The sequence below is a fragment of the Ambystoma mexicanum genome, chromosome 2q, assembly GCF_040938575.1.
Source record: "Ambystoma mexicanum isolate Mex_15411 chromosome 2q, UKY_AmexF1_1, whole genome shotgun sequence".
Classification (NCBI taxonomy): Eukaryota; Metazoa; Chordata; class Amphibia; order Caudata; family Ambystomatidae; genus Ambystoma; species Ambystoma mexicanum.
The window spans coordinates 1,350,242,065-1,350,269,148 of NC_090924.1; the positions used below are offsets into that span (position 1 = coordinate 1,350,242,065).

The window sequence follows — 27,084 nt, forward strand, 5'->3', positions numbered from 1 at the left end:
GATGGCTGTCAAATGTTTTATAGAACACACCGTCGTAATTCTCGTGGGCCCAAGGGCTTTCTTCCTGTCGTCATGTTTTGTACCTGCTCCCTAACCCAGGTGTCCCTGACCCACAGGGGTTAGTAAATACAGAAGGTTGAGACCCACTATCTAATTCTGCCTTTGGCTAGATGTGAGGGCTTAATGGCTGAACTCGCTCAGGGGCTTACTAACTTTCCCTTCTCTATCTCTATCCCTATCCAGTTGCTAGTTTTCTACTTTGATTTGGGGATCACAGACACCTTGTTTTATTCAGTCTTTTGCCTCACATGTTCACTCCAACCTCTCCCTCGCTTCCTTATACTCCCTTTTTCTCTCTTTACCCATGTATCCTCTAATCTTCTGTCCCATTGATGTCCACTCCTTCTAGGCTTTGCCTCAGCCCTTTGATGCTACTCCTCCCTCAACTATATGTGACAAGGCCAGTAGTGTAGCCTTGTCAGGGAGATGGAGCCAGCCTTGCCCAAGCACCCCGGCAGGTGCCCGAATGCACTTTCTTCTTACTTTGGGGATGTCCACGCTGGGGCCAAGGGAAGACCCCACCACAATGAGTGTGGCACTGAGTCTAGGACGCAGGGAGGTCGCTGGACCGCGTAAGCCGACTTGGCCCAGAAACTCCCCGCTGGACACAGTAGGGTGCAGTAGCTGGCACAAAACCAGCCGCCACAAAACCAACCGCCACAGGTACAGAGGTGTGTGATGCAACCAGGACAAATCGCCACCACTAATCCACCAGGGAAGGTTTCTTTTATAATTAAAGGCCTTGATTACCCCACTAGGACACCAAGGATTTTATTGATGAACGCAGGCCTATGTGGCGGCCACCAACGAAACCACCAGGGACTTGGTTTCCATATGAAAGGAGGACCCCCTGCAAGGTGCAAACACCCAGGGACACCAGTCTGTTAGAAACTTCCTTGCCCTCCCTATAAGTACGGCAAGCTATAAGTACAGCAAGACTGCTTGCAGAAAGGGGGCAGGGCTTATAAGCCCTTCTAAAGCCCAGAGCCTCCTCACACCCTTCCTATGACGCACCACTGTAGACAGATAAGCTATTGGACAGGGTAAATATCCAATCCTGGGAGGGGGTGGGGTATTTAAGTAGGTGTGTGAATTCTTGAGTATGGGTTATGTCATGATTCCTGCCCCTCATGTCCTCAGCCCTCAAAGATGTCGGGCTGGAGCCAGGCCACGTTCACCTACATGGCCCTCAAGGGCCTCTCCATCCCACCAAAGACCCACTTGGAGTCAGACTTGGCGCTTGTGGCACCAGACTCACTCACTCCCATGGGATAACATTGGGGATTGGACTTGTAGTGCATTGATGGGGACAAGAAGGATGCCCCCACATATTTCGGTTCCCAGAACTGCATGTGCAGTCTAGTCTTTTGGGTGTGGTTCAGCCCAGACACCTGGGATACCCAGAGACTATTTAAGCCACGCCCAGGCTGAGAAACATGCTTTGTGTTTTCTGCACCTGCAGTGTGACACCGTGTTCGGATCGGTCTCCAGTAGGCCTGCATCTTTCTTCGGCGCTCAGCTCCTGCAAAAACAAGAACACCATTAGGAACAGCCTTACCTTGCGTCGCTATTGCCCATCATTCATCACTCCTTCTGTTCTGCGGGCATCTTCGGCGGTGTCATTCCCATCCTGGCACGCTGCTTCCTAAGGAAAAGGGAAAAGAAAAGACAAAAGGCATTAGTAAGCATTCAGCAAATATTCGCTTATTTTTAAAGACTGTACGAGCTTCAAACGCTTACCTGAATCCCAGCCGCTCTGGGGGATCTCTCTCTCCGGAACTTCTAATCCATCTGCAAGAGGGAAAAGACACTCCAGTTTAGCGTGGAAACATCTAGAGGCGCCGCATACCGCGCTTACTCACCGCATTTCTTCTTCATAACCGGCATCCACGCTGAAAACGTCGCGGCACCTAAAAGACACAGAAAAAGAACTGTTCAATACAAATACGAAAGGGTCGCATCGCGCTTTCACTCACCTTCAGCGCTAATCATCTCAGCAGCACGTCGCCATCCCCGGATGCCGGCCATCATCTAAGGAAGGAAAGGAACGAAGTTAGAGAACTGTTCAAAAGACTCATTATACTTACCTGTCGGACTCTTGCCAGTGAAGTAACTAGGCAGCAACGAGCCCGCATCAATCAACGCGCCCCTGCGCTGAAAGCAGGACGGAGAGCACACTTTCCAAGAAAACAAGGTGAGCTGTGGATCAAAGGGAAGGGTTGGACCCCAGGGAAGAAAGGGTTCAAGCACACATAGGCAATAGGGAGTTAAACTCTACCAATCCTGTGTTTCAGGCCCAGTATCCAGTTGAGTAGACTCCAGGGAGGGTTCGAGGTCGTAAGAGGTCAGAACAGGCTGAGTGACGTCCACGTGGATACCAGGTGAGCGTTACAGGTTAGTTGGGTGAGAACAGGAGGTGAAGGAGGATGTCCGAGACCCCACAGGAGTCGAGAGTGAAAGAGTGCAGAGGCTATTATAAAAGGGGTTGAGTGGCATGGAGTGTTTGTGAGTGTAAGTGGAGTAGTAGTAGTAGTATCTTGGAATGGAGATCGTAGGTAGCAGGAGTAGCAAGCAAGTGGAATAGACAATAGAGCGGTAGTGGGCAGAAGAGGGCGATAGCAAGCGTTATGAGTAGAAGCATCAGTATAATGATAGCAGCAGTTGTAGTACTAGTAGAAGGAAGGTTAGTAATGGGATAGTGCTTATAAGGGAGTAAGAACAGTAGTAGAGGGGAGAGTAGGAAGTCTGACAGAGTGGGAGAATAGATGTAGGTAGAAGTAAGAGTAGAGGGAGACAGAATATCTAGAAGAATAGCAGGTGGCAAGGAAGTAGAGCGCGAGGAAGGAGAAAAGAGATGATAAACACAGAGCGTGACATGGAGGGGTAGTTAGAAGTAGGATTTCTTTTTTTTTTCTTTTTGTTTATTGATACGGTTGATCACAACCTTTCAATGTTAGTTATAAAACAATTTTACGTTTCTTCATAAAACAAAAGCAACAATGTTTTAACCATCAATATTAAAAGAAATGATTAGTTAGATCACATAATTTGTCTGGTTTCACTTCCGACATGAGGAGAGAAACATTTGAATATCAGTTAACTCCAAATACATTTCAAATTGGATTTTCGTCAAAACCACATATGATACTCTTTAGTTTTAAAAGTGTTAGAATATTCTATGTAACAAATAAGAACTAGCATTATTCAGTGCATTATAAAACAAAATCACAAATGGATTACTTCCTTAACCCCTTAAGTGTTAAAGGAACAGAGTGACTACTACTACATCCTAATTTAATTAAATAACGAGAAAGATGGAATGGTCCCAGAAAATAAGCTGAGTTAAGTTAAAGCCAGCTTACTATATAATATAATATGATGAGTTATTTATAACGTGCTTAATACCCAGAGGTTTCGAAGCGTGGACCCGGGGATAAAACCTGTGGTGCTCCATGTCGTCTTGCTTTCAGGGTGAGCACGTTGCTCCTGAGCTATCCTCCCGAAATCATGTTCTATGTTTAGATGGTCGTATCTAACTCTAACTCCAGAGATTGCCAAAAATGAATTGTTGCAAAAATGATGGCATTGCGGTCTCCTGCGAGAAGGCTGGTCCATAAGGTTTCATGGGTTAGGCATTTATGGGTTTTATATAAGCGTTCTAAATGAAAACATCTGGTAGAGGTCAGAGCTAGACAGTACATCAGAAGATGTTTTAGTGATTCTAATTCCGAAGGAACTCGACAGAATTTGTCCGATTTAGTTGTATTGTGTCAACCTCCTGTAATTTCACGCGTGGGCCACAGATTTAATATGAAACGTTGATACATAGATCTATATATTGCTTCAGGTAATAGACTTAAGTACCGCTCTGGGCAATGCAATGCAATGGTTTGAGCAAAGTTGTTTCTCATGAAATCCAGGATTTTACGGGTAATGCATGCACTGTTTGCGAGTGGTAATCCAGTCTAGGGGCCACAGCTTTTTCTTTTTTTTTTTTCTGAAGCCCTACCAGGATTTGTTGTAAGTAACTCCAGAAATACCTGCCACTGACATATTTATCACATGCACTTTCCATGGTGCAATGTTCTTGACCAAAGTCTGATTTAAGTAGATGGTCAAGATGGATGGTAGCGAACCTTCAGCAGTGTTTGTAATACATTTTCTATAAAGATTGAACATTTGGCACTTCAGGAGAGAAGACCAAGCTCCTGTTGCACTATGCACATAGGTTGACTATTTGGGAGAGGTAATAATCTTTTCCAAAACTGGCTCTCCTGCCTTCTCCAATAGGAGGGGTCCTGGAAGTTCCTAGTCTCTGCCCCATGGGTAATTGTCAGAACAACCTTTTTTTTGGTGTTGACATTTTCGAAACGGGGGCTAAGGTGAATTTTCCATATTTTTTCAATAATCTCTTCTGAGCAGCCGCTGTTAGCATTTTTTTCTTTATGGCAAACTTGTATGGAAGATCCGACAGATGGTTATTAACATTTAGCCCCAGATAACAAACGATATTGTTGAATATTTCAATGGGCTTATCATGTATGCACTACTTATATTTGACGAATTTGTTACGCCCAGTTACACCGCATACCATGACTATGATTTGTTTAAGTTGATAGTCAGGTGGTTTTGTTTTGTGTAGAGTTCTAGGGCCGTTAGTAAGTTCTGGAGTCCTTTAGGTGTTTTAGAAAACAGGACTAGAAGGTCCGCATATAAGAGCCATGGATTAGCATGAGGACCAATCTTAGGCGGGTCGGGCACTGCAGATTTAAAGAAGTTTCCGATGTCAGAAATGAAGAAATTATAAAGCGATGGGGCTAAAATGCACCATTGCTTTCTAACGCGATTGGTTAGAATGGACTGAGAAAGATTACCATCTATGGAGAGACAAATGCGATTTGAAGTGTCCGAATGTAGTTGGATGATTAACACACGGATGTCAGATGGACAATTGCCATCTACTAGTTTTTTTAAAAAGAATATCAAGGGGAACATAATCATACACAGCTTTAAAATGAATAAAAGCTATGTATAGGGGTTGTTTTGATTGAAGACTACAGCTTTTTATTACCCATATGGCAAAATCAAGGCCGACCCCATGCCTGGCACAAAACCTGTCTGATATGAGTCAGAGCTTTGCTTCTTTTACCCAGATGGAAAAGTTCTTTAAAAAAAGCTGCACAAATATTTTGCCAGGAATATCCAGGAGTGCAATTGGGTGATAATGACTTGGTAATTTGTGATCGCCCTTTTTAAAGATCGGCACTATATGGGCTTTTGTCTTGTTGGAGGTATCTGTTTTTGTGTTATGACTTTGGAGAAGATGGTAAACCATATTGACGCCCACGCTTCAGGATGGGTTTTAAGCATTAAGTTAGTTAACCCTTCAGCCCCGGAGCATGCAGGTTAGACCATCTTTTATCTGCAGCAATATGTCCAATTTGTCAAAAACCTAGGTATCACTCTAAGTCCAGACTGCTAATGTACGAGAGAATTGTAAATTTGGAGCAGCATATAAATGCTGAAAGTGTTGAACCTAATTCTCTGTAGATACAGAGTTAATCTGATAGGGCGATTGACTGGTTTGATAGGCAGAATTTATGATTCTCCATTTGTCGCAGCTGTTCTTGGAAGCAATCACTGCTAGCACATGTTCAGAGTCTTGGTATATTAACGCCCGATGGGTTTTGCGCCAGTGTTTATATCTATTTTTTAAATTGCAAATGTTGATGTGTCTCTTTTCATATGCATTGTGCATTGCATGTTTAATACTTCAGCAAAGCAGTTTTTGTTTTTGCAACCTCCCGATCATATGCATATTTATCCATAGAGTGCTTTTTGATTAGTCGACAGTTGCACTCTATGCAGTGTAATTGCAGCTACATATAAGTTATCATTACTGATGATGTCGGAATTTAGTTCCAAGTCCACGCGAAGGACATGATCAGTCATCTAGTTCTGCTGACCAAATAAATCTTTTACATCCATTTATTAGCTGTAACTGGTGCGTGTAACGATCAGGGGTGAAGGATGGAACTTCCCAGGACCATTTCATCGCTATAAGCTCATGATCACTACGTGCTTGTGGAAGAACTCAAGTCATTAACAATATCTAGCATGTTGTTCTGTACAAAGAACCATTTAGGGGCAACTACTTTGCCATTCAGCACTACACACTGCATTCATACCAGTTTCAGGCAGGGCCGTCTGTCATTGTGTCAAACACCAGATACTAGACACCCATAACACAGAAACGTATTCGTCACACACCCCATTCACCCAGGTCCCACCCCATGGGCGTACCCACAACATATGGCCGTTGCGAAGGCTCCAGCCAGTATGGTTGGCACATCTCCACACTACCATATATGGAACTTCCACCCAACAGCCAGTCAGGGAGAAGGGACAGAGTCCCGGGACTTCGGGAAAACCAAAGTAACGGGCGATGGAAAGCAAGAGGCCACGGGGGCCATCTTGGGGCCATCTTGTCTCCATCAGGAATCTACTGATTCCAATGACTGGGCCTGGGTATCCCAAAATGGAGTATGCGCAGGGCACCTGTCAATTCAGCACAGAGCTGCCAACAGCCTGTACCCTGCTCTGTGGGTCACACACAGGTGCCTAAAAACATACACTAGGAGTGCAGGGTCGTACTCCCACCCACGGGTGCCATAAGGGTATCCCAAGGGTCTGTTCACTAAATACAGGAAGAGTCGCACCGCCAGGAGTCCCACATGAGCTCCTGCACGGAAAACAAGTCGGAATACAAGATAAAATGCAATAAAGGACAAGGATTCGGAGGCCCTGTCCCTCTGCATTTCTAGCATCACAGTAGTAACCTTGTGGGAGACTACACCAGCCTTGTCTTCTTGGTAATAGGTAACTCACGTATTGGTAGGTCTGTACTACACAAGTTGGTAGAGTGAATGAGCTCCCAGACTTATCTCAAGAGGGATAACTATGAGCTGTAGAGATGTAACACTGAGATTCACAATTACAAGTATCCAAATAACACTTCTGCTCAAGGTTTTCTAGTAAAATATTTAACGGTTGGTTTTAAATAAGCCTTCCTTACATAGGGCAATAAAAATACACTTCATAACACTTATTCAGATTTAAGATAAACAAGTAGATACCCTTTTGGGATGTCACACACACACTTCCTACACCCCGAGAGGACTTCAATTACTAGGACACTGTGGACATTTATATATCACTTTTTACACTTGATGCAAATCTGAGGTTGTGGAAAAGGAGAAGGTTGGGGAAGGAAAAAGGTTAGCAGGTTCTCGGAGCATGTGAATACTTTTCAATTTCCCAATGAAGTCTAGGTTAGACCTTTCCCAGCAATGCAAGTTAATCTTATGCACCACCTATGAGGGACAGTTAAAACCAAAGGAAATGGGTCAGAAGAGTCTGCAGGAAGCCAGGACAGCCAAATTCAATTTGAACTATGTCTAGGGAGATGTGGCACTTCTTTAGATAGCGCAAAATTCTAGCATAATAGAGTTTGTAGCAAAGGAATCACTGTTGGGCCACAAGCTGTAAGGCTTGTGAAGGGCAGAGCTGTAATCAACTCTCCAAAAAGCAGTTTTTTCAGCTACTTCAAGTCTCCAGTGAGAACAAGCAAGCTACAGACAAGAGGTAAGTACCCCTTCAGTCAAGACAGTACCTTAGGTCGAAAGAGGATCCAGGTGGCATCTGTTTTGGTTGCAGTCCTGCAGTTCCTGGGCCTCAGTCATGGGAACAGGATGGAGGACTCCTGCACTGCAGTTCGAAGGTAGTCGGCGATACAGGCTCTTTCCAAATCAGTGCCACTTCAGTTTCATCTACTGGTCAATAGCACCACTGCGGTTCTTGGACACTTGATTTTCCCTTGCTTCTGGGGTCCAGCACCTCTGTTGAGGTGGCTCAGGCTTGGGTGTCCTGCTTCGGGAGGGTCCTCAGAATCTTCCTGGTGCTCGGGTCGGGCTTAAAGACCATGCACTCGGTTCTGGGTTTCATGACCCCTGGCACTCGGTTCCAGCAGCAGCAGGAAGTACAGCCAACAGGGAGAGGGTTTCCAGCAAAGTTAGTCTTGGTCAGTTGGTCCCACCAACCCAAGGGAAGAAGTTGTCCGTTCTGGGCTTCTCTAGTCAATAGGAAATTGGAGCTTCAGCACAGCAGCTGGGCTTCACCGGTCCAGGAAGGTGCAGCAAGCTTCTCTTCCAGTTTCCTTCGTCTGATGTTTCGTCCAGTGGTCGACTCTGCCTTCTGTTCAAGAGACCTCGCCTTTTATGCAGATTTCTCCCATTCATACACAGCCTAGCTGTCACTGACATAGCAAGTGACTGTCCTGCAAGACCATCCAGAGGCGGGTTTCGGCACTGAAGCCCGCCAAAGGCAAAACGAATAAAAGGGTTAAAGATGGTTTGGTGCACAGAGTAAAACCAAGAAAGACCTCACAAACAAGAAATGGCGTAAAAATAAGACCGGGGCCATTTTGACAAAATGGGCACCCATGGGTGCATTACTGCAGCTGAGTATTCAGCCTGCAGTAAAAACACACAATGGTAGGAAAATTGAATCACTGCCACCATCCATTAAAAGTAGTGAGGGTAACATATATAAATTGTTACATGACTAAGTAGGAAAAGGGTCTACCAAGTACCCCCAGTACTTCCATATAAGATGGTTTGTACTGGACCTACTTGGAAGAAACAGGTAAGTAAAGTCAGTTTTACTTTACTACTCTTGGGAACAGCAGTTTACCCAAGAGACAGTATTTAAACCTTATGAGAAATCCAAAGGACTTCTCTGTGACACTGCGCTGAACGTGCTCAGTGTCACAATGCAAAGGTAGATGCCTACAGAGTTTTGGTTTCTTTTGGATTTGGACTCGGATCAAAAATACATGAGTGAGAAAACGTCTCACTCCAAGATAAAAATTAAAAGTCCTGCAAAAGAGCTGGGGGGTCTCTTCTAAGGTTGAAGGGAATTCACACACAAATGAGACTTCTTAACAGCCACCACCCTAGGAAGTGAAGGGGATAATCCAGGTAACTATACTGGCCTAAACCTGTTGAGGCCAAATATAGAGACTGCCATGATGGGCTCACAAAGAGACAACCATTTTGAGGCCACTTCATTGCATGGTCACCTACACAAAGGGAAGCCCTGCAACAAAAAATGGCATAGTGCAGGATTTAAAAAAAATCATTTGGTACCCCAGTGGCTACCGAAAAGTTTAATTGGGCTACCAATGCGGTAAATGGTTTGCACCCTTGGTGAAGTCAAAACTAAAGTATTGCTGTCACCAACCTACTCCCTAAAACCTGGGTAGAGTGATGAAATCACCTGTGGGCAAAAATAAGGAGCATGGGATGCACTGCTGGTACTTTATGCCTTAGAGTGACCTATACCTTCTATAACATAAAATGGGACTTCATGGAAGGGTGACTTGAGGAGAAGTCCCACTGGCTACTAATAAGAGTTGAAGGAACCAAAAAAGACCGGATGGGGGAGCAAAAGGTTGAAGGGGGACCTAGAATCCCCAAAATAGGTATTCCGGTTGAACAATGTGCAATTATAGTGATCTTACTGAGATCACCCCCCCCCCCCCCCCTCCCCCCCCTCAGCCCCCCATAGGCCTCCTATAATTATTATATCCTAATACAGCTGGGCGATATGTCTTTGGGATCATGACAAATGCACTTTTCCATAAATCAAGAGTCTTGGTTCCCTGATTCGAAGAGAGGTATGGAGTAGGTAGGGTATGTTCGGAATCCCACCCTCTATCATCTCTAGGTGGTACACGGCTCCAGCAACAAGACCCTATTAAGACCGCTTTCCTTGCTTGCTGAGTCCCATTGATGCTATGGGATGAAGCACCTGAATTCGTCACACTGCACACTATTTTACTTATATTCACAAAAGGTAGACTATTTTTTTAATTATATCCTTGTGTGGATATTCCCTCATAAAATGGTTATATTGTACCTTTATGTATCTATATTCAACAGCTGTGCTCCCCTCCTAAGAGTTGCCATTGATTGCTCAGCCATCATTACCTCTAGGCATGGCAGGGAATGCCTGCTGATAACACTCATGTCTATTTACCATTTGATCCTGCCCCTTGAACACATGGCAGAGAGAAACTGTCCTAATGGAAAGAAATTAGAATTGTGACTGTCGTTCTTTTTAACAATTAAAGTAGCTATGCTTTCATGCTCATTTTTCTGGGTTCATCAATCCAAGTCCGTCAGTTTTAAAAACATGATGCTTTTGTAGACTTTCATTAAGTAACAAACACATATATATGTGTTTATATATCATGAATATGCGTAACTATAAAGTGCTTATTCTTACAGGAGAATGCCTCCGTTGTATGTTTTGGAACAATCTGGGATGTATCCATTTTGCAATGGGAAAGCACAATTTGGGAATTTTTTACTTTAAAAAAGCACTGCTGGAAAACGACACGGCCTGTGCAAGGTTAGCAGCAATGACCACTGACCCAGGTATGTCTTTACACTTAATACCAATAAAAAAACATACAAACTTCTCCTTGTCTTCACTTTGCTTTTAGGAAGTGTAATTTTGATGCTTTGAGTAGAATAGGTATGTAGTTGGAATGTTATTACTCACTTGTGACATGCATTCTATGAACTGAAGTAAAACTCCCAAGAGGATGCAACACAGACAGCAAAGCTTAACCAATATTTGAAATGTTACTTAATTTGTGTTGACATGTTTTGTTTTTTGTGTAAACCCTTATGTAATAAATAAAGGTTAGATCCAACGAAAAGCTGCCAACTCTTAACAGATTGCCATTGTGGTCGAGACGGAGATAAAGCAAAGTGAAAATCTCGTCATGCCACTCAAGTTAAGCCATTTTCTTATCCAAGACCATGCCCATGCTGGAGAGTGTTTTGGAAGTGTGAGGTGACTATTTGATCGGAACTGGCCTTACCAAAACAAGGGCACAGGCAGTGCAGATGATGTGTGCAATAGTGGGTCCAAGATTTCTAGATGTACGCCATCTGGCTTAGTTGTCACACGGTTGGGAAATAATCACTTTAGGGACATACTTCCCAAAACGGACAAGAATTCAAGCCATCCAAAAAAGATTAAGAAAACCTCACAACAAAGGGACATGGTACCAGCTTGCACATTGCTGCAAAGTCAAGCCCTTAATTCATGCCCCGAGTGCAGAGCCCTTGTTCAAGCCATCGTCAGCTCCCATCTGGAAGGTGGCAATGCCCTACTCGCAGAAGTTGCAGGTGCATAATGCTGCTGCATGTCTCCTTTCAGGACTAAAAACGTTCCACAACATCTCGTCATTGGGGAACTTCACTGGCTATCCCTTCAAGCAAGCAACTTGTACAAGACTGCATGCATCACCTACAACTAAGTTAAAACCAAACCATCACTCGTCCTGGCCAAAAAACACATATACTCCTACGTCCCGTCCCCTCCATACTTCATGGGCGTCCCTCGCTAGCGATGGGAGACAGAAACTTTTTCACTAGAAAAAAACCTTCTTCCTCTTTAAATTTCAAGGCGCTGGGGCGTGGTCCTGGGACCATGTGCTCTCTTGACTCCACCCACTGGCGCCACTCCCCAGTCCCCTTTTCTGCATTGACGGGAACAGACCGCTTTCACCAACGCTCCTGGGTTTGGCTTCAGCCTTGTAATTCCACGCTCTCTTCTCCGGATTCTGTCTTTTGTCTTTAATCGGGTACTCTGTCCTCTGCTGCCACGCTCCTCCCCGGTTCATGTCAGCGGGCTTCATCGGGTGTCCAGCCTGCGAGGGGCTCTTCCCTATCCGACCCCCACGCTCTTTGCCTCCGCTGTCTTGGCCCAGACCACGGCTGGGAGGGTTGTAGCGCGTGTGACGCACTTAAGCATCACGCTCTGAAGAACAGGTTAGCTCGGTGGAGGGAGCTCTTCGAGAAGTCGCCTCCAGAGGACTTGAAGATCTTTCAAACACAACTCAAGGCCAAAGGTAGGGCCGATTATTGTTTTTTTTTCTCGTTTTTTTTCTTCATCACACCCTGCAAGGGCGACTCCTTCCCAAGGAAAGGCCCGAGCGGGGGGGGGCCGGTCATGTTCTCACACCAGCACAGGTACTGAGGCTGCTTCAGCTACCGGCCGCCAGGCCAAGGGGGTTGCTAGATCCTTCCGGAGACAGTGCTGAGGGACCACAAGGTTCTTTAACCGGGTGTCCACCTGAGGTCTACGCCCTAGTGTGCCCGTACACAGCACTACCGACGAAACAGCTGAGGACAGTATGCCTAGCAGGCCTCATCTTGAGGTGTAGGGGAGGCTCAAGCTTCACAACCAGGAGTCCTGGAGGAGGCCGGGCCCAGCGAGGCAAGCACCACAACGCTGGCACGTGGCATTAAGCCCGACAAAATGGTCACCGTGCCAGACAAAATGGGCGCTTGTCCGATACCGCCTCCTAGTGCGAAGCAGGTGGGAGAACGAGTTTCTATGTGAGACTGGTCTTCACCAGATACGTGGCCTACAGCTTATTCTTCAGTGTCGCAGGGCAGATTTACCCAGCAATAGCAAGGCAGAGTATGGACAGGCCCCAGCATCCTCCCGCTACTCTGTCAATACCACCTACCAGCCAAGCACCCTGTGAGGACATGTTTTTTAAAAAAATGTTTCTCACGCTCATGAGGTCTCCTCCGAGTGGGCCATCCTTCGGGATGTGATCAGGGACATGCTCCCGCCGGTCCCAGCGCCTTTAGTCATTCCTTATATGGCTCCTGCACCTCAGGCCACTGTGCAGCCCCTGTTGAAATCAAGAAACCATTGCGCTAAGGAGGACATGCTCTGACTGCTCCAGGACTGCTCCATCCCCTCTGCCCACCGAGACCCCCTTCCAGGTATGGGTGGAATTCCTTATTTTTTTCGTCAGAAGAGGTTGATCGAGCTGTCTGTTTACTTAAATCGGCCGCACCCTTAGATCCAATCCCTCTGGCCACACTGGAGGCAATTATGCTGGACTTGCTGCCCATAGCTATGGTAGCCGTGAATCATGCCTGTCGGGTAGGTTTGATTCCCACGCAGGTGAAACAAGCGACAGTCATCCCTTTACTTAAAAATCTTCGCTGGACACTACAGTTCTATCCAATTTGCAGCCCATCTCTCTTCTCCCTTTTTCTATGAAACTGTTGGAATCACTGGTGTCGCCTCTCCTTTCCTCCTTCTTGGAATCATCCTCATTTTTTGGCTCTTTTCAATCTGGTTTTAGCCCGGAGAAGGGCACGGAGTGTGTCCTGGTTTCTGTTGTTGATGACCTGCCCATGCTAGTAGACCAGGGTGGAGTAGGGGCGCTGATTCTGTTAGATCTTTCAGTGGCCTTTGACACTGTCGACCGCTCCATCCTCCTCTTGCGGCTAGCCATGGCAGGCCTCACTCGGACCGTCCTGGTATGGTTTATTTCCATTCTTTCGGAGATGAACCAGGCATTGCTGCTCTCCCTTTTTCTATCCACAGTACGTGGTCTCACTTGTGGTGTTCATCAGGGCTCCGCCATGTCCCGTATGCTTTATAATATTTACATCCAACTGCTATTTTGCCTCATCCGCTCCTTCGGATTCCGCTATTACTCCTATGTCGACGATACCCAGATCCTTGTCCATCTGGACCGGGCTGGGAAATCACCTGGCCTCTGGGAATGCCTTTCTGCAGTGGGAGATTGGATTTGTGTGAAATGCCTCAAATTAAATGGGGACACAACAGAAGTCTTGGTGGTTGGTTCTCCATCTGAGTCTATGCTGTGGACCTCCTTGCTATGGCCTACCGCCTTGGGTGATCTCCCTGTCCCTGTGTTGACTGTCAAGAATCTGAGGTGGTTCTCTCAGCTTCGCTCTCTCCGTCCCTTCCGGTGAGAGCGGTGTGTAAGACGGGTCACTTCATGCTAAGAGTTTTCAAGAAGGTGCTTCCCTGCCTCCTGGACCGTTTGAGCCCGCAGGTAGTAGCTTCACTAATGCGCTGTACCTGGCCCAACCTTTGTGCTCTATCCACCAGCTACAAAATGTGGCTGCTTGCGTAGTCTGACAACTCCCTATGGAGCACACATCAGTCCTCCACTACAGACTACACTGGCTTCCTATTGCCCAGAGGATAAAATCTCTCTGCTTGGTTCACCTGGCATTGTCCAGACAAGGGCTACATATCTGAGAAATAAATGTCATTGTTACATTCTAGCCCGTTCACTTCTGTCTAGTGAGGCCAAGCTCCTTGTCATCCCAAAAATTCGATGGTCCAGTGTGGGAGGGCGAGCCTTCTCCTTCGCAGCTGCCAAACTGAAATAGCCTACCTGTGGTGCTGAGGGGGATGGAAAACCATCTCCTCTTTAGGCGGGCCCTAAAAACCTGTGTTTTAGCTCTTACTCTAGTTGATTGTCCTAACCATGTACTACTCGCGCCAACAAATTCGCTATAAATATCCTTAACAGCCCCTCTGGATCCCCCACTTCCACCAAGTTACCTAGTTCCTCCACAGTTTCCTCGTATACCCTGCATCTTATCCATAAACCCTGATTGCTTTCCCCTAGATACAGGGCTTTGTTTTCTAGCTAGCACTTAATAAATCCCATATACACATTCAATTAGGAAAGATTTTTCTTTGCGCTGCTTCCCATTCATGCCATATTTTCAGAGTGATTTTGTGATCCTGACCCTTTTTAATAAGTTGAAGTCTTTTACAACCTCTTACTAACTCCACTCATTTCGATTTTGTGGTCACTGGATATTCATTTAGGATACTGCTGCACTGGACCCTGTCCCCCATTGATTTTGTTGTGTAGAACTCCTACACATCCCGTAAGTATGGTAATGCAGTAGACAACAGTTCCCCTTTTATTTATTTTTTACCATAAATGCTTTTAACGCGTCGGAAACGGTTCCCAAACAGGCTGGTGGGCAGTGTTGAGATGAATTTTCAGAAGCAGCTCTGTGCGTGGGTTCTCAAAAGCCTTCCAAGTTAACTAACAGGATAATTGGCATGTAGGTCCAGGCAAACTCTTCCAAGGTAGTTCAGCAGAGCAGTAATGCAAACCTTCAGACGCTTTGAGCATGGTGTATTGGTACAGTGAATCACACATGGAGCATTTAGTTAAATCGGTTCCATGTAATAATGTCCCTGCAAAAATGGTGCGTGGCAAAAAAGTTGTTAAAAAAAATGGCCGTTTTTTGCAGAGACATTATTGCATGGAACCAATTTAACTAAATGCTCCCTGTGATTCACTGTACCAATACACCATGCTCAAAGCGTCTGAAGGTTTGAACATGCGGGCGACATCCCTACAACCCCCTGCTCCCCTTGACCCCATATATATGGTCACCATATATGTCGGCGCAACCTTTTCCTGGCAACATTATGTATGACCACCATAATATATATGGGGATAATAGTACAAGAATTTTGTATTTATTAGGCCTTCCAAACACTCTAGACAGGTTTTAGGGAGAATTCCCAGAAATGTGCTAATTCCCTTCTACCTTAGAGACCCGAAGGTCTTTTTGCTGGACTTTAGGACTTTTAATTTGTAACCTGGAGAGATTGAGACCTTTTCCCACTCATGTTTTTTTCTTTGATTTGGACTCTGTTTCTTTTGACTTTGCAGTCTGACAAACTCCATAGGTATCATCTTTACATCGTCGCACAGCATCTTCAGTGCAGTGGCACAGGGAAGTCTTAGTTTGACCAAAGGTTTAAATACCTTCTCTTGGTGAAACTGTTTCCAAGAGCAGTGAAGTGAAATTGACTATACTTACATTTTGTAACTTTCTAGACCCAGCACACACTATCTTACAATAGGGTGCTGGAGGGATTACTTAGTATCCCCCTTTGTCTAGTTTTTCATGTAACATTTTTATGTTACTATTTCCACAATTAATGGCTGGTGGCAGTGGTTTACTTTTTCCAACCATTGTGTGTTTCTACGACGGGCTACAATTGCAGCTGCAGTAAAGCACCCATGGGTGCCCATTTTGTCAAAATGGCCCTAGTTTCTCTTTTTGCATTTTCTTGTTATAAAGGTCCCTCTTGAGATTTACTGTGTGTGCCAAACCAGGTTTGTTGGTTTTGTCTTTGGCGAGATTCACTGGTGAAGCCCGCCTCTGGCTCCAGCGTGTCTAGCAGGGCAGGAAGCAAGGGAGGTGCCCGAAACTCCCGGTGCCTAGTCTCCTTGGTTACAGGAATGCACCCAAGGGTGATTGGCTGGAGAGCTGTCCTTGGAGGACAGCCACCCTGCGGTGTGACAGCTAGGCTGCAAATGATTGGGAGAAACCTGCATAAAAGGCGAGGCTTTTTGCTTGAATGGCAGTCGACCACTGGACGAAGGAATCCGAAGAAGAACTTGGAAGAGATGCCTGCTGCAACTCCTGGACCCTTGGTTTGCCCGGTGAAGCCCTGCTGCAGTGCTGAAGCTCTGAATTCGCCTCGACTAGAGAAGACCTGCAATGGACAACTTCTCCACTTGGTTGCGGCCATCCGATAGCAGGAAAAGACCAACTTCGGAAGTCAACGTGTGTACGCTCTTTGGTCCTTTTACACAAAGGATATGGATTGTGTGACAGGAATAGCCCTTCCCCTGCCCTATTTTTGAAATTGGAAAAACGTGTAATACTCTGAGCCAACCAGTAAATGGTGGTCTCTAAACAGATGCAAGTCACAAAGACTATTTGTAAGTAATGTTTTTCATACACAGTTGGTGATCTCGACTAGAGATCACACATTTTACACTAATAAAACCATAAATTAAAAACAATACTTAGACAGTAAAGTGAGAACACACAATGCAATCAATCAAGACATATACCATCCCTTATAAATTTAAGTCCCATGTCACTTCAGAAGTCCTTCCTCTGTATGGAAGTAGGACTAACTAGTGCCTCAGAGTCAACGTTTCGGATAAGTGCCTGTTGCAGGAAGTTGGGAGTCTCTAAAGATGTAAAACAAGTTTTGGCGTAGCAAACAGGTGTCCAAATGCAAACACTTAAAATGGATATGAAGGCAAGAAAGGTTGTTTTAGAGGTACTCTCCCAATCCCACAGCACTAAGGGTTGCCCTGGGGGAAGGGGATTTTAGGCCAAACCTCCACCAATTATGACGAGGCAAGTAAGAATAAACACCCATACAATTCCTATGGTGGGAGAGGGGGTGGCAAAAGGTATGTCAGATCCTGCCTCTTCGATTTTTCCGAGCTGCCACTCCCAAGGTCCTCTGATTTGTTGGACCCACTTACTATAGTCATTGGTCTAGTTGCATAGGGCCATGAGTCGCGGGTGCAGTAGTAGTGGGTGAAGTGGTCGTTTTTGGCTTCGGGATGGAGTATGGCAAGACATTGATTTTGTCGTCTGGCGAGACGGTTCCTGATTTCATGACACTGGACGGCCCACTCACCTCTGCTCACATGATGATGTGAGGACATTCAAGAACACGATTGAAATGGGCAGCAGCTACTATTGCCAGGATCAGAGGGAGGAAGGCAACACTCATGGCAATGAAGAAGAGACCGCTTCAGGAAGGCTCCTCTTCATGTTGGACAACAGCAGCTGCAGGAAGATGGGTCTTGGGGCAAATGTAAACAACTGGCTAAGTACCCAGTAGCAACTTAAAAGTAGCAACCAGAAGTGTCTTGGATGGAGCTGGTCAGCCCACAGGATTGTCCCGGGATACTTACGTCTTCTGATGGTAGGATCTTTGTGCAGGGGGTCTGGCCTGGTTGGTCCTGATGAGGGTTTTCTGGAGATCGATGCAGAAAGGTATAATTTTGCTGGGACTTGGCTGGAGACAATGATTGTCTTCAACAGCATTAAGTGTGCTTCTCTTCTTGTAGAGCTCCTGACTCCAAATGACGATCTACTAATGGACTACAGGGCTCCCTTCTTTAATCTAAATTCAATCTGGGGTCTGCCCAGCCATCTAGTGGTAAACATTTGCACCATTCAAACTGTCTGGGGCTGTCTAATTATGGACTGCCCCTTGCTCATGTCTGCCCAGCAACAGACATAGCCCTAGATATACTGAAAGGTGATCAGAATGAATTGAGGGTTCTGAGGGACAGGATAGTTAACTCCTGGAAAAGTAATAACAGAGAGGATCTAGAAGCAATGGATGTAAAGGAGGCTACTCTGTTGAATTATCGGGATAAAGCTAAAATACAGCTGAGAAGACTAGATTGTATTGAGACCATGGCAGTAAGATCAACATATAAAGTAACCAGCAATCTCAATAGGGAGTAGAGGACCATTAATACATTTGCAAAGTATCTTGTAAAATTCCCCTCTAATAGACAGACATAGAAATGTTTTCTGAGGCTAAGGCTAAATATTCTCCCCAGAAATAAGGTATCTGGACCCGAAGGGATAAGTCTGTTTTAACGCCCTCCTTGAGGTACTGTAAGGCTCATGTAGAAACATCATAATAACTCCTGTTGGTTGTGAGGCCTTAGCTGAGACGAGGAAGAAGTTTCTTAGTGATGTAGTCTCATAGTATAGGACTTTAACGAATGAGGAATGGTGGGATGGGGCTTTGTTGGGAGAAAGGGTCCCAGTGGTACTGGCAATATCGAAGTTTCTAATTGAAGTTGTAGAACTAAAAGGAGGCATGGATGAATGGGACGGGGAGGATTTGTGGAGTGGGGTTGAGGGATGGGGAGCGGGGAATGATATCCCTATGGAACAGGATATTAGGAGAGATTGCGAGAGGCAAACTGCAATTTAAGTGGAAAGTCATGTCGGTTTATTTATCATGTTTTTTGTTTCTTTGCACTTTTCACCCCCCTTCTGTTCATTTAAATGTTCCTTTTTTATGGTTTTTGAAGAGTATGAAAGATTGTTTTTTCTCTTTTGGTTTTTATGGAGGAAACTAATAATGAAAGGTTTGCAATGAACCGTAACATGTTAAATAACAAAATAACAAATATGGTCAACAAATCCTCCGTCAGTACCAAACACAGGGAAGCAGATTATCCATCACCACGTATTTGACGAAGAAACTTGGGAGAGGTAAAGAACCCTGAGACAAAAGCTTAGAAAATTAGGAAGTCCATCGCGAATCCTGTGACCCTTAAGATAGAATCCACAAAGCTATTGAGTAAAACTGGTCATGATGTCAACAGATGTTGCGCCTCCAAAGAGATGGTGAGTTGATGGTGGGATTAGTGTGCAAGAACAACTTGCTCAAATTTTGGGTAGTTGTTAATCGACTGGAAACCCAACAAAATAGTGTTAAAAGCAACCTGGTTCCAGAGGTGTAGTGGATTAGACGTCTTTCTCTTCAATATAATTATCCTTCTTCGAAACCACTATTTAAGAGCGCAGAAGTATTCTGGGAGTTGAAGTTTGAGGAAGTTTGAGGAAATAGACATATCAGAGTTAATATGTAAAACACCCTCGATTAGAGACACTGGCCCAAATGGGCTAAAGTACCAGGTACTAAGAAATAACGTGCGCCTTTGGACTAGGCTGTTAAGCTTATTTTTAATGAGTTTTTGTAAAGGAAGTTGTTCCCTCCATCATGGAAGACTGCCACAGTTATTCCTATATTCAAGGGGGGGGTGATTGGTTGGATCCAGCAAACTACCGGACAATCGCCCACCTGGCCATTGAAAGTAAGCTATTCATGAGGCTTCTGCTGAAAGATCTGGAGCTATGGGCTAAGGGAGAGCACATGCTGCCAAATTTCCAGCTTTCTGGAAAGGGCTCTCAACAGCAGTGAACGGGCTAGCTTTGGGTATTCTCAGCAGAAAAGCAAGGGGAAAGGGAGAGTCTTCACTGTATGGTGCCTCGATAAACCTCTCCAAGGCCTTCAAGCAAACAGAGCGCCTGTGGAATAAACTCGAAGCCTGGGGGTACCAAAAGCACATTTGGGCAATGTTAGTAAACATCCACAAAGACACCACCATCAGAGTAAGACTAGATGAACAGGGCCATTTGTCAGATCACACAAAGGTGGAAAGGGGGGGAAGATGACGCTGTATAGCTGCCTGCTCTTATTTGATTTATACATGGAAGACATGGGGAAAACGCTTGATGCAGTGGCATTGGCCAGCCCTAAAATAAACAATTGTAAGATTAGTTGGCTGGCCTATGCTCATGATATCGTCCTAGTAGATAAACAGCAGTTGGGTTACAACATCTGTTCAATGCAGTGGGCAAATAAGCTAAAGTCAATGATCTTTCAATCAATCCAGGAAAATAAAAATAGTGGTTTTCAGAAGAGCAGGGAGAAAGATCGAGAATTTCCAATGGTCGCTGGAGGGCCAAATAATCCAGAGAGTGAAGGAAGTGACTTACCTGGGTTTCCCTGTTTATGCATCTCCATTAATTGCCTAAATGGACATGGGGAGAAAGGATCAGGTGCCTAACATGTCAGATGAAAAAAATGACTGGCTAAATAATGTACATTTTCCCTAATTCCAGTAATCACATTTTATATAGCTAAAGTGATCCCAGTGATCCTCTATGGCTTAGAGGCAAAACCGCTAGCATGGAACGCTAACCGGCAAAAGTGGGAAGGCCTAATTTGGAAGAGTGCCCCTCGTCTCCCCTAGAGTCTTTAAACTTGCTGTTTGAGATACAAACTTGGCTTGAGATGTCATGCGGACTGGAAGTTGGCTTCTCTTTATCGCCTAATTATAACATCTCAGGCGGATACTCTGTATGCAGACATACAAGATCACCATGAACAGTCCAAATCTGCCATGTTGGTAAATCTGAACTCCATGGTACATGAGATACTGAAAGTAGCAGACAGCGATCTAGTAACATTGCTCCATAACCCTCTGAAAAGTAAAAAAAAAAGCAATAGAAAAAGCAGACTGGATTACAACCATAGATGTAATGCGCAAAGCAACTTTAGCAGGATCGATTTCAATTTTTGATAAAAAAATTCGGCTTTCTGCCTGAATACCTGACAATTCCCAGATTCGAGGGTGAGACAGAGCTTTTTAAGATTTCGCTTGAACCTAGTTCACACAGGAGAGGTGCTCACTATATGGGGGTGGGATGATGAAGAACAAACTGTGTAGTATATGCAAAGATCCCAGGAGACCGACAGCTATCATCTGTTAATTGATGTAAGGGCACCTGGGATATAAGAGCCAATCTTTTCCAAAGGTTTGTAGACCGAGAAGGCGGCCTACTGGCAAAATGTTTTGGGACTGAGTGATCACCGGCCATGAGACAGTACTCACACTTAATGTGGAACAGGCTTTACAAAGGTGCAACTTATTGGATAACCTTCGATAATGGAAGGCTGTGTTTCAGATACCCTAATAGTGACACCATGTTAAGTTATCCATTTTTAGAGTGTTTTACCTAATTGACAGTTAATAATGACCCATAGCAATGGTTTGTTGTCTGTACTTTGTGATGTCACCCAGATACACCCAGCTCCTTATTTGTCTCCGTCCCTCACAAGGACAGTCAACGCTCAGGTCGAAAAAATTGTTTCGCCCCTCTCCATCTGACCTTATGTATATTCAAGGTCATACCACACTGGACTCTGGTTGTTACAACCACCAGAAAGATGGCAGGGGTGACATTGTCCACGGCAGAGGCTCTCTTGGATACGGATTGCAAAAAACTCTTTGCCCTCAGGGAAACGTATTACCACACAAATAATACAACCCTTCTTGCTATTTACAGCGACGTACAATGGGGCCTGCTCCAACCAGGCCTCCAAGAGGTCCCAGAACCCGCTCAATCACACCTGCTGGCGGTAGTCACTGAGGGCAGACAGGTGACCCATAATATATTAAATAACACTCAAGACGCTGCTGAATCTGCGGGACGCACTCTAGCACAAAAGATTCTTCTCAAGAGGCTCGCCTTGCTGAAAAACTCAGGCTTCAAACCAGAGACTCAGGCCTCCTTGATAAATAGATCCATTGATGAGTCCAACTTATTTGGTAAGGCTGTCAATGACACCTTGCAGACGGCTAAAAAAAGAACATGAACGCTGAATCTCTCATCCAGATTACCGCTAAGCCCTTCGAACAGCGGGGAGGCTCAAACATTCGTCGTTCCTTTCGAGGTCAGTCTTTCTCCCGATCTGCCCATGGTCAATATGGCGCGGGAGGACCCCCATGGTCCCCCAGGCAAGGCTCATCTGGCAACAACCATTATTAGCAAAGGGGGCAGGGCAGAGGCAAGGGTAGAGGCAGGAACTCTACTCCAATGGCTCCCCGGTGTCCACATCAAAAAGACTTGCCAGTCCGGGTCCCCTTCATTGCTTCCCCGGTCATGGGACATTTATCATGTATTCATGCATTCATGCATGGGAGGGGGATGACATCAGACCAGTGAGTGTTAAAAACCGTCACCCACGGTTTTTGCATGGAGTTCCACCGGCCACCTCGATACCACCCACCAAAGAGCAGACGCCTATCATCAGCATACCTGCAAATCCTGCTGGAAGAAGTTGAGATCTTTCTGGAAGAGGGCGCCGTAGAAGTTGTCCCTATTCACCAGGTAAATGAGGGTATTTATTCAGTGTACTTCCTTGTACCCAAAAAGGATTTCACCATGCATCCTGTGTCCGACCTGCCCCCAGCGAAAAAATGTCAAACTGCAAACATTTCGAATGACGTTGCAGGAGGTAACCCCACTACTGGTGCAGGGGGATTACATGGCCACATTGGATATGAAAGATGCATACTTTCATATTTCAATGTTGCCAGCACACAAAGTACCTGAGGCTCATGATAGAGGACACCCACCATCAGTTCAAGGTTCTTCCCTTCGGCATCGCCTCAGCTCCAAGGGTGTTCATGAAGGTATTGGCGGTACTAGCTGCTCACCTGCGCAGGCAGTCCATTCCAGTCTGCCCTTACCTCGACGACTGGCTCATAACAGGGGATTTGTACAGAACATGCCTAACAAACACCCAGAGGAAGGTGGATCTCCATCTCCTCTTCAGCCTAGGCTTCTCAATGAAAAAAAGTCCATTCTAGACCTCGGCCAAGTAAAACAGTTTTTGGGGGCTCTTATTCGGACCAAAGGGGATCTCAATCTTCTGGCGGACGTACTAAGCAGAGACTTCCCCCTTCCCATAGGGTATGAGTGGTAACTACACAAGGACATAGTTCTCAGTGTCTTCGCAGACTGGGGCTTCCCAGAAATCTACTTGTTCGCAACTCTGGAGAACGCACGTTGCCCAGATTACGCCTCCACGTACCCTCAAACACCAAGGGCAATGGTCACTGGATAACATGGTCAGGGAAATTTGTCTACGCTTTTCCCCAGATTCCCTTGCTCAACAGAATAACGCAGTAGATGCACCAAGTCAGGATGGTTCTGGTGGCCCCGATGTGGGTCTGCCAACCTGTGTTCTCTCCTCTCATGGCAATGTTACTCTCCCCTCCAAGGCAGCTGCCCATGCCATCTCAAGACAAAGGAGTGACACTACATCCATGCCCTCAAACTCTCAATTTAGCAGCTTGTCGCCTGAGGTCATAGAGTTGGGGCACCTCCAACCTCCCTCAAAGATGTATGGACATACTCAGGGAAGCACGGAAACCTATTACCAGACATTGCTACTCCAACAAATGGAAACGCTTCGACATCTGGTGTAATGACAGGCGATCAATCCTTTTGATTGTACCCCAAAATATATTGTAATGTACCTAACTTAGCTATTAGATTCAGGTCTGGTTTTCAATTCCCTAAAGGTCCACTTGGCTGCGCTTTCAGCATACACCATGTCTTAAAGGTTTTGTGGTGGAAAATTCCAGCAATTAAGCATTTAGGAAAGGGGTAAAGAGAATCCAGCCCCTATTTCAAACCCAGCTCCCAGGTGGGACCGGAACGTTGTACTTACCAGACTGATGGGGCCTCCCTTTGAACCAATGCACAAGACTTCCCTTTAAGCACTCACCTACAAGACCGCATTCCTGGTGGCAATCACCCCAATAAGGAGAGTTAGTGAACTGCAGGCCCTTTCAGTTCAGGACGCATTTGGCACGATTCATAAAGATGAGGTGGTCCTGCGCACTCGCCCACGTTTTGCGCCTATACTTATATCAAAGTAGATAGAACTACACACCTTTTTCCAAAACCCCAATAACGGGGCAGCAAGAAGCCTCCTGTTAGGGAGAATTCTCAGAAATGTGCCAATTTCTCTCTGTTAGAAACCCCAAGCAACTTTACTGGATTTTGAGGACTTGAATTTTTTAACCTGGACAGAGTGAGCCCCTTTTTCCCCACTCATGTATTTTTAATGTTTCTTTTGGTTGTAGAGTCCGACATACTCCATAGTCCTCATCTTTTAAATCGTGTCACACAGCACCTTCAGTGCAGTGACACAGGGAAGACGTTCAGATTTACCCAAGGTTTAAATACCTTCTCTAGGATAAAATACTGTTTCCCAGAGTAGTAAAGTGAAATTGACTTTACTTACATTTGTAACTTTCTAGACCCAGCAGACACTATCTTACAATAAGGTACTGGAGGGGTTACTTGGTATCCCCTTTGGCTAGCTGCTCATGTAACATTTTTGTTACCCTTTCCTCACTGAATGGCTGGTGGCAGTGGTTTACTTTTTACTAACGTTGTGTTTTACCGCGGGCTGCGTTTGCAGCCATGGTAAAGCACCCATGGGTGCCATTTTTGTCAAAATGGCCCCAGTCTTCTTTTTTTGCCATTTCTTTTGGAAAGGTCCTCCTTGAGATTTACTCTGCGCGCCAAACCAGGTTTGGTGTTTTTGTCTTTGGGGGGATTCACAAATGAAGCCCGCCTCTGGCTCCAGGGTGTCTGGATGGGGCTGGAAGCAACCGAGGTGCCCGACACTCCCTGTGTTTAGTCTTCTAGGGGACAGGAATGCACTCTTAAGTGATTGGCCGGCTGGCTGTCCAGCAAGGTCAGCCACCCGGCTGGGTGAATGACAGGCTGGAATGAATGGGAGAAACCTGCATAAAAGGGCGAGGCTTTTTGGCTTGGAAAGCAGAGTCGCCTGCTGGACGAAGGAATCAGAAGAACTTGAAGAGGACGTCTGCTGCAACTCCTGGACCGTTGGTTTGCCGGGTGAAGCTCTGCTGCTGTGCTGAAACTCCAAATTCGTATCGACAGAGAAGGCCCTGTGGGATGCATCAACCCACTCATCCAATCCCAGCCGCAATACTGTGCATTGCTGGCAGCAGAAACATCAGAATTGCCACTGGAAAGCATGCTGCTCGCTCAAAACCAGCCAAAAATGCACAGTAAAAATCTGAAAGATAGGCTGCCATCCACCTTTGCCGATCTTAGTGAGCACAGGAGATCACTGCCTAAAACCACATTGGGCCATCCACAAAGCAGCCTGAAACCACTTGGAAAAAGCTATGCTGATTGCCAAAAGCAACACAGAGCTGTTTGGGAATTCGTTTAATTGATTGTCAAAATGTGCTAAAATCATGGCTCACAAATCACCAAAAATATCCAACCTTCTTGTTGGGTGTTCCACATTATTCTACTGCAAGAATCCACATCAATACAATGTCAGCAAGAATCATATGCTATCAAGCTAAATCCCCTTTTAAAGACAGACAGCTGTCAAAAATTGGTGTAGTACCGTTACTCGCCTCTGTCAGGTGCTGGCGTTTTAAAATTCTGACAGGAGAGCTGTGTTTTAGAAGCTAAATATGCCAAAGAAGAGAATTCCATCAAAATGCCATATAGAGTGCCACACAGTGATTTCATGTTGAAAGACTTGATTTAAAGATATATTGCTTATTTTAAGTTTACACAAGGAACTCTGTTGCAATTGACTAGAAGGAATCTGATTTAATTAAAACTTCAAAAGGCCATCTGTCCATGGGAACCCTTCACACCTTGTCCTTCCTACCAACAGGAGAGGATATCGCATGGACATGTTAATTAGAACTGTTGTGAGATGAGATTTTCCCTGCTGGCAGGAGGAAAGAGATGCCTGGTCAACAACTCCTGGCAGGAAACAAGACATGTGACCTCTGAGTCAGAGCCAAGCTTCTGGGGGCGGAGATAAACCGTTGTGTGTATTGAATTGAAAGCAAATGTATGTTTTATCAAATTGCTTATAACAAATTTTACCAAGCTGACAGAAATTTCAAACTTTGAGATTCTTAAAATGACAAATTCACTCCCAGTTCAAGACTAAACTGGACGCTGTGTGATCTTCTGAGACCAAACCCCGGGTTTGATTAATATTGTAGATACGGTGTTTATGCTAGAAACATAAAAACGTACAGTAATATGCTCAGAGAGGGTGTGTATGTCTGTGTAAAATTTGGTCCAGAACCGATCTTGGCAAACCCACCAAAAGCGCGAATAAATTGCCATTTCTGAACTAAAGCTCTTAGGAAGATCAGAGTTGGACAAGAATGTACCTTAAGTAATATGTGAGGTGTATATGTATTATGAACAAGTTGTGCACCTTGGAAATGTTTATGAAAAATTGATTTTCTATGAAAAAGCAGAGGAGGGATTTCAGCAAAGCCATATACACAGCATCATGATGACACCTCAAGACATGCTGATAATAATTTTCTCCAGTCAGGAGATTCTCTGACCTATCAAATCCTTAGGGGGTTGGGCATTGAAAGTCAGCCTTCACACCCACTTTGGAAACAGATAAATAGAGACTGCTTAGGACAGATAGGACATTCTTTCCACTCTTCTACCGATTTCTTGGCGCAGCACCCTGACGGAAGACTCCAGAATCCAGATAGATCCAGAGACCAGAACTTAGAATTCAGACTCTAGAGTCCTGAAGCAAAGGCCTAATTCACAAGCTGAATCCTTCTCAGCAGGCCTTCAGAATCTTTTGCAACCTGATTCTAACCCCTAAACTTCCACGGGGCCTAACCAAACCATTCAACAGCCGGGCTGTGCTGTTTCTTCTAGCTAAGAACCCTGTGCTACAACCCAGATCCGGACCCAGAAAGCAGTGCTGTATCCAGGACCCGCTTGATCCACTCTAAGAGGCCGCGCAGACCGCAGTGCTGATCAGACCAGGGTGCCTGACCTGTCCAGTGGTGAGAGAACCGCAGACCAATCCCTTGAC

The 27,084-nt window shown here is 45.3% G+C and overlaps 1 protein-coding gene across 6 annotated transcripts in view; it reads left to right on the forward strand.

Annotated features, from left to right (window-relative positions):
• The window catches only part of CNOT10 (CCR4-NOT transcription complex subunit 10), a 1,248,840-nt gene that overhangs the window by 634,365 nt on the left and 587,391 nt on the right, over positions 1-27,084 (forward strand). For all 6 annotated transcript variants that reach the window (XM_069648815.1, XM_069648816.1, XM_069648817.1 and 3 more), the window contains one exon: positions 10,410-10,559. In XM_069648815.1, the coding sequence (XP_069504916.1) occupies positions 10,410-10,559 (150 nt within the window). The remainder of the gene's footprint in view (positions 1-10,409; positions 10,560-27,084) is intronic.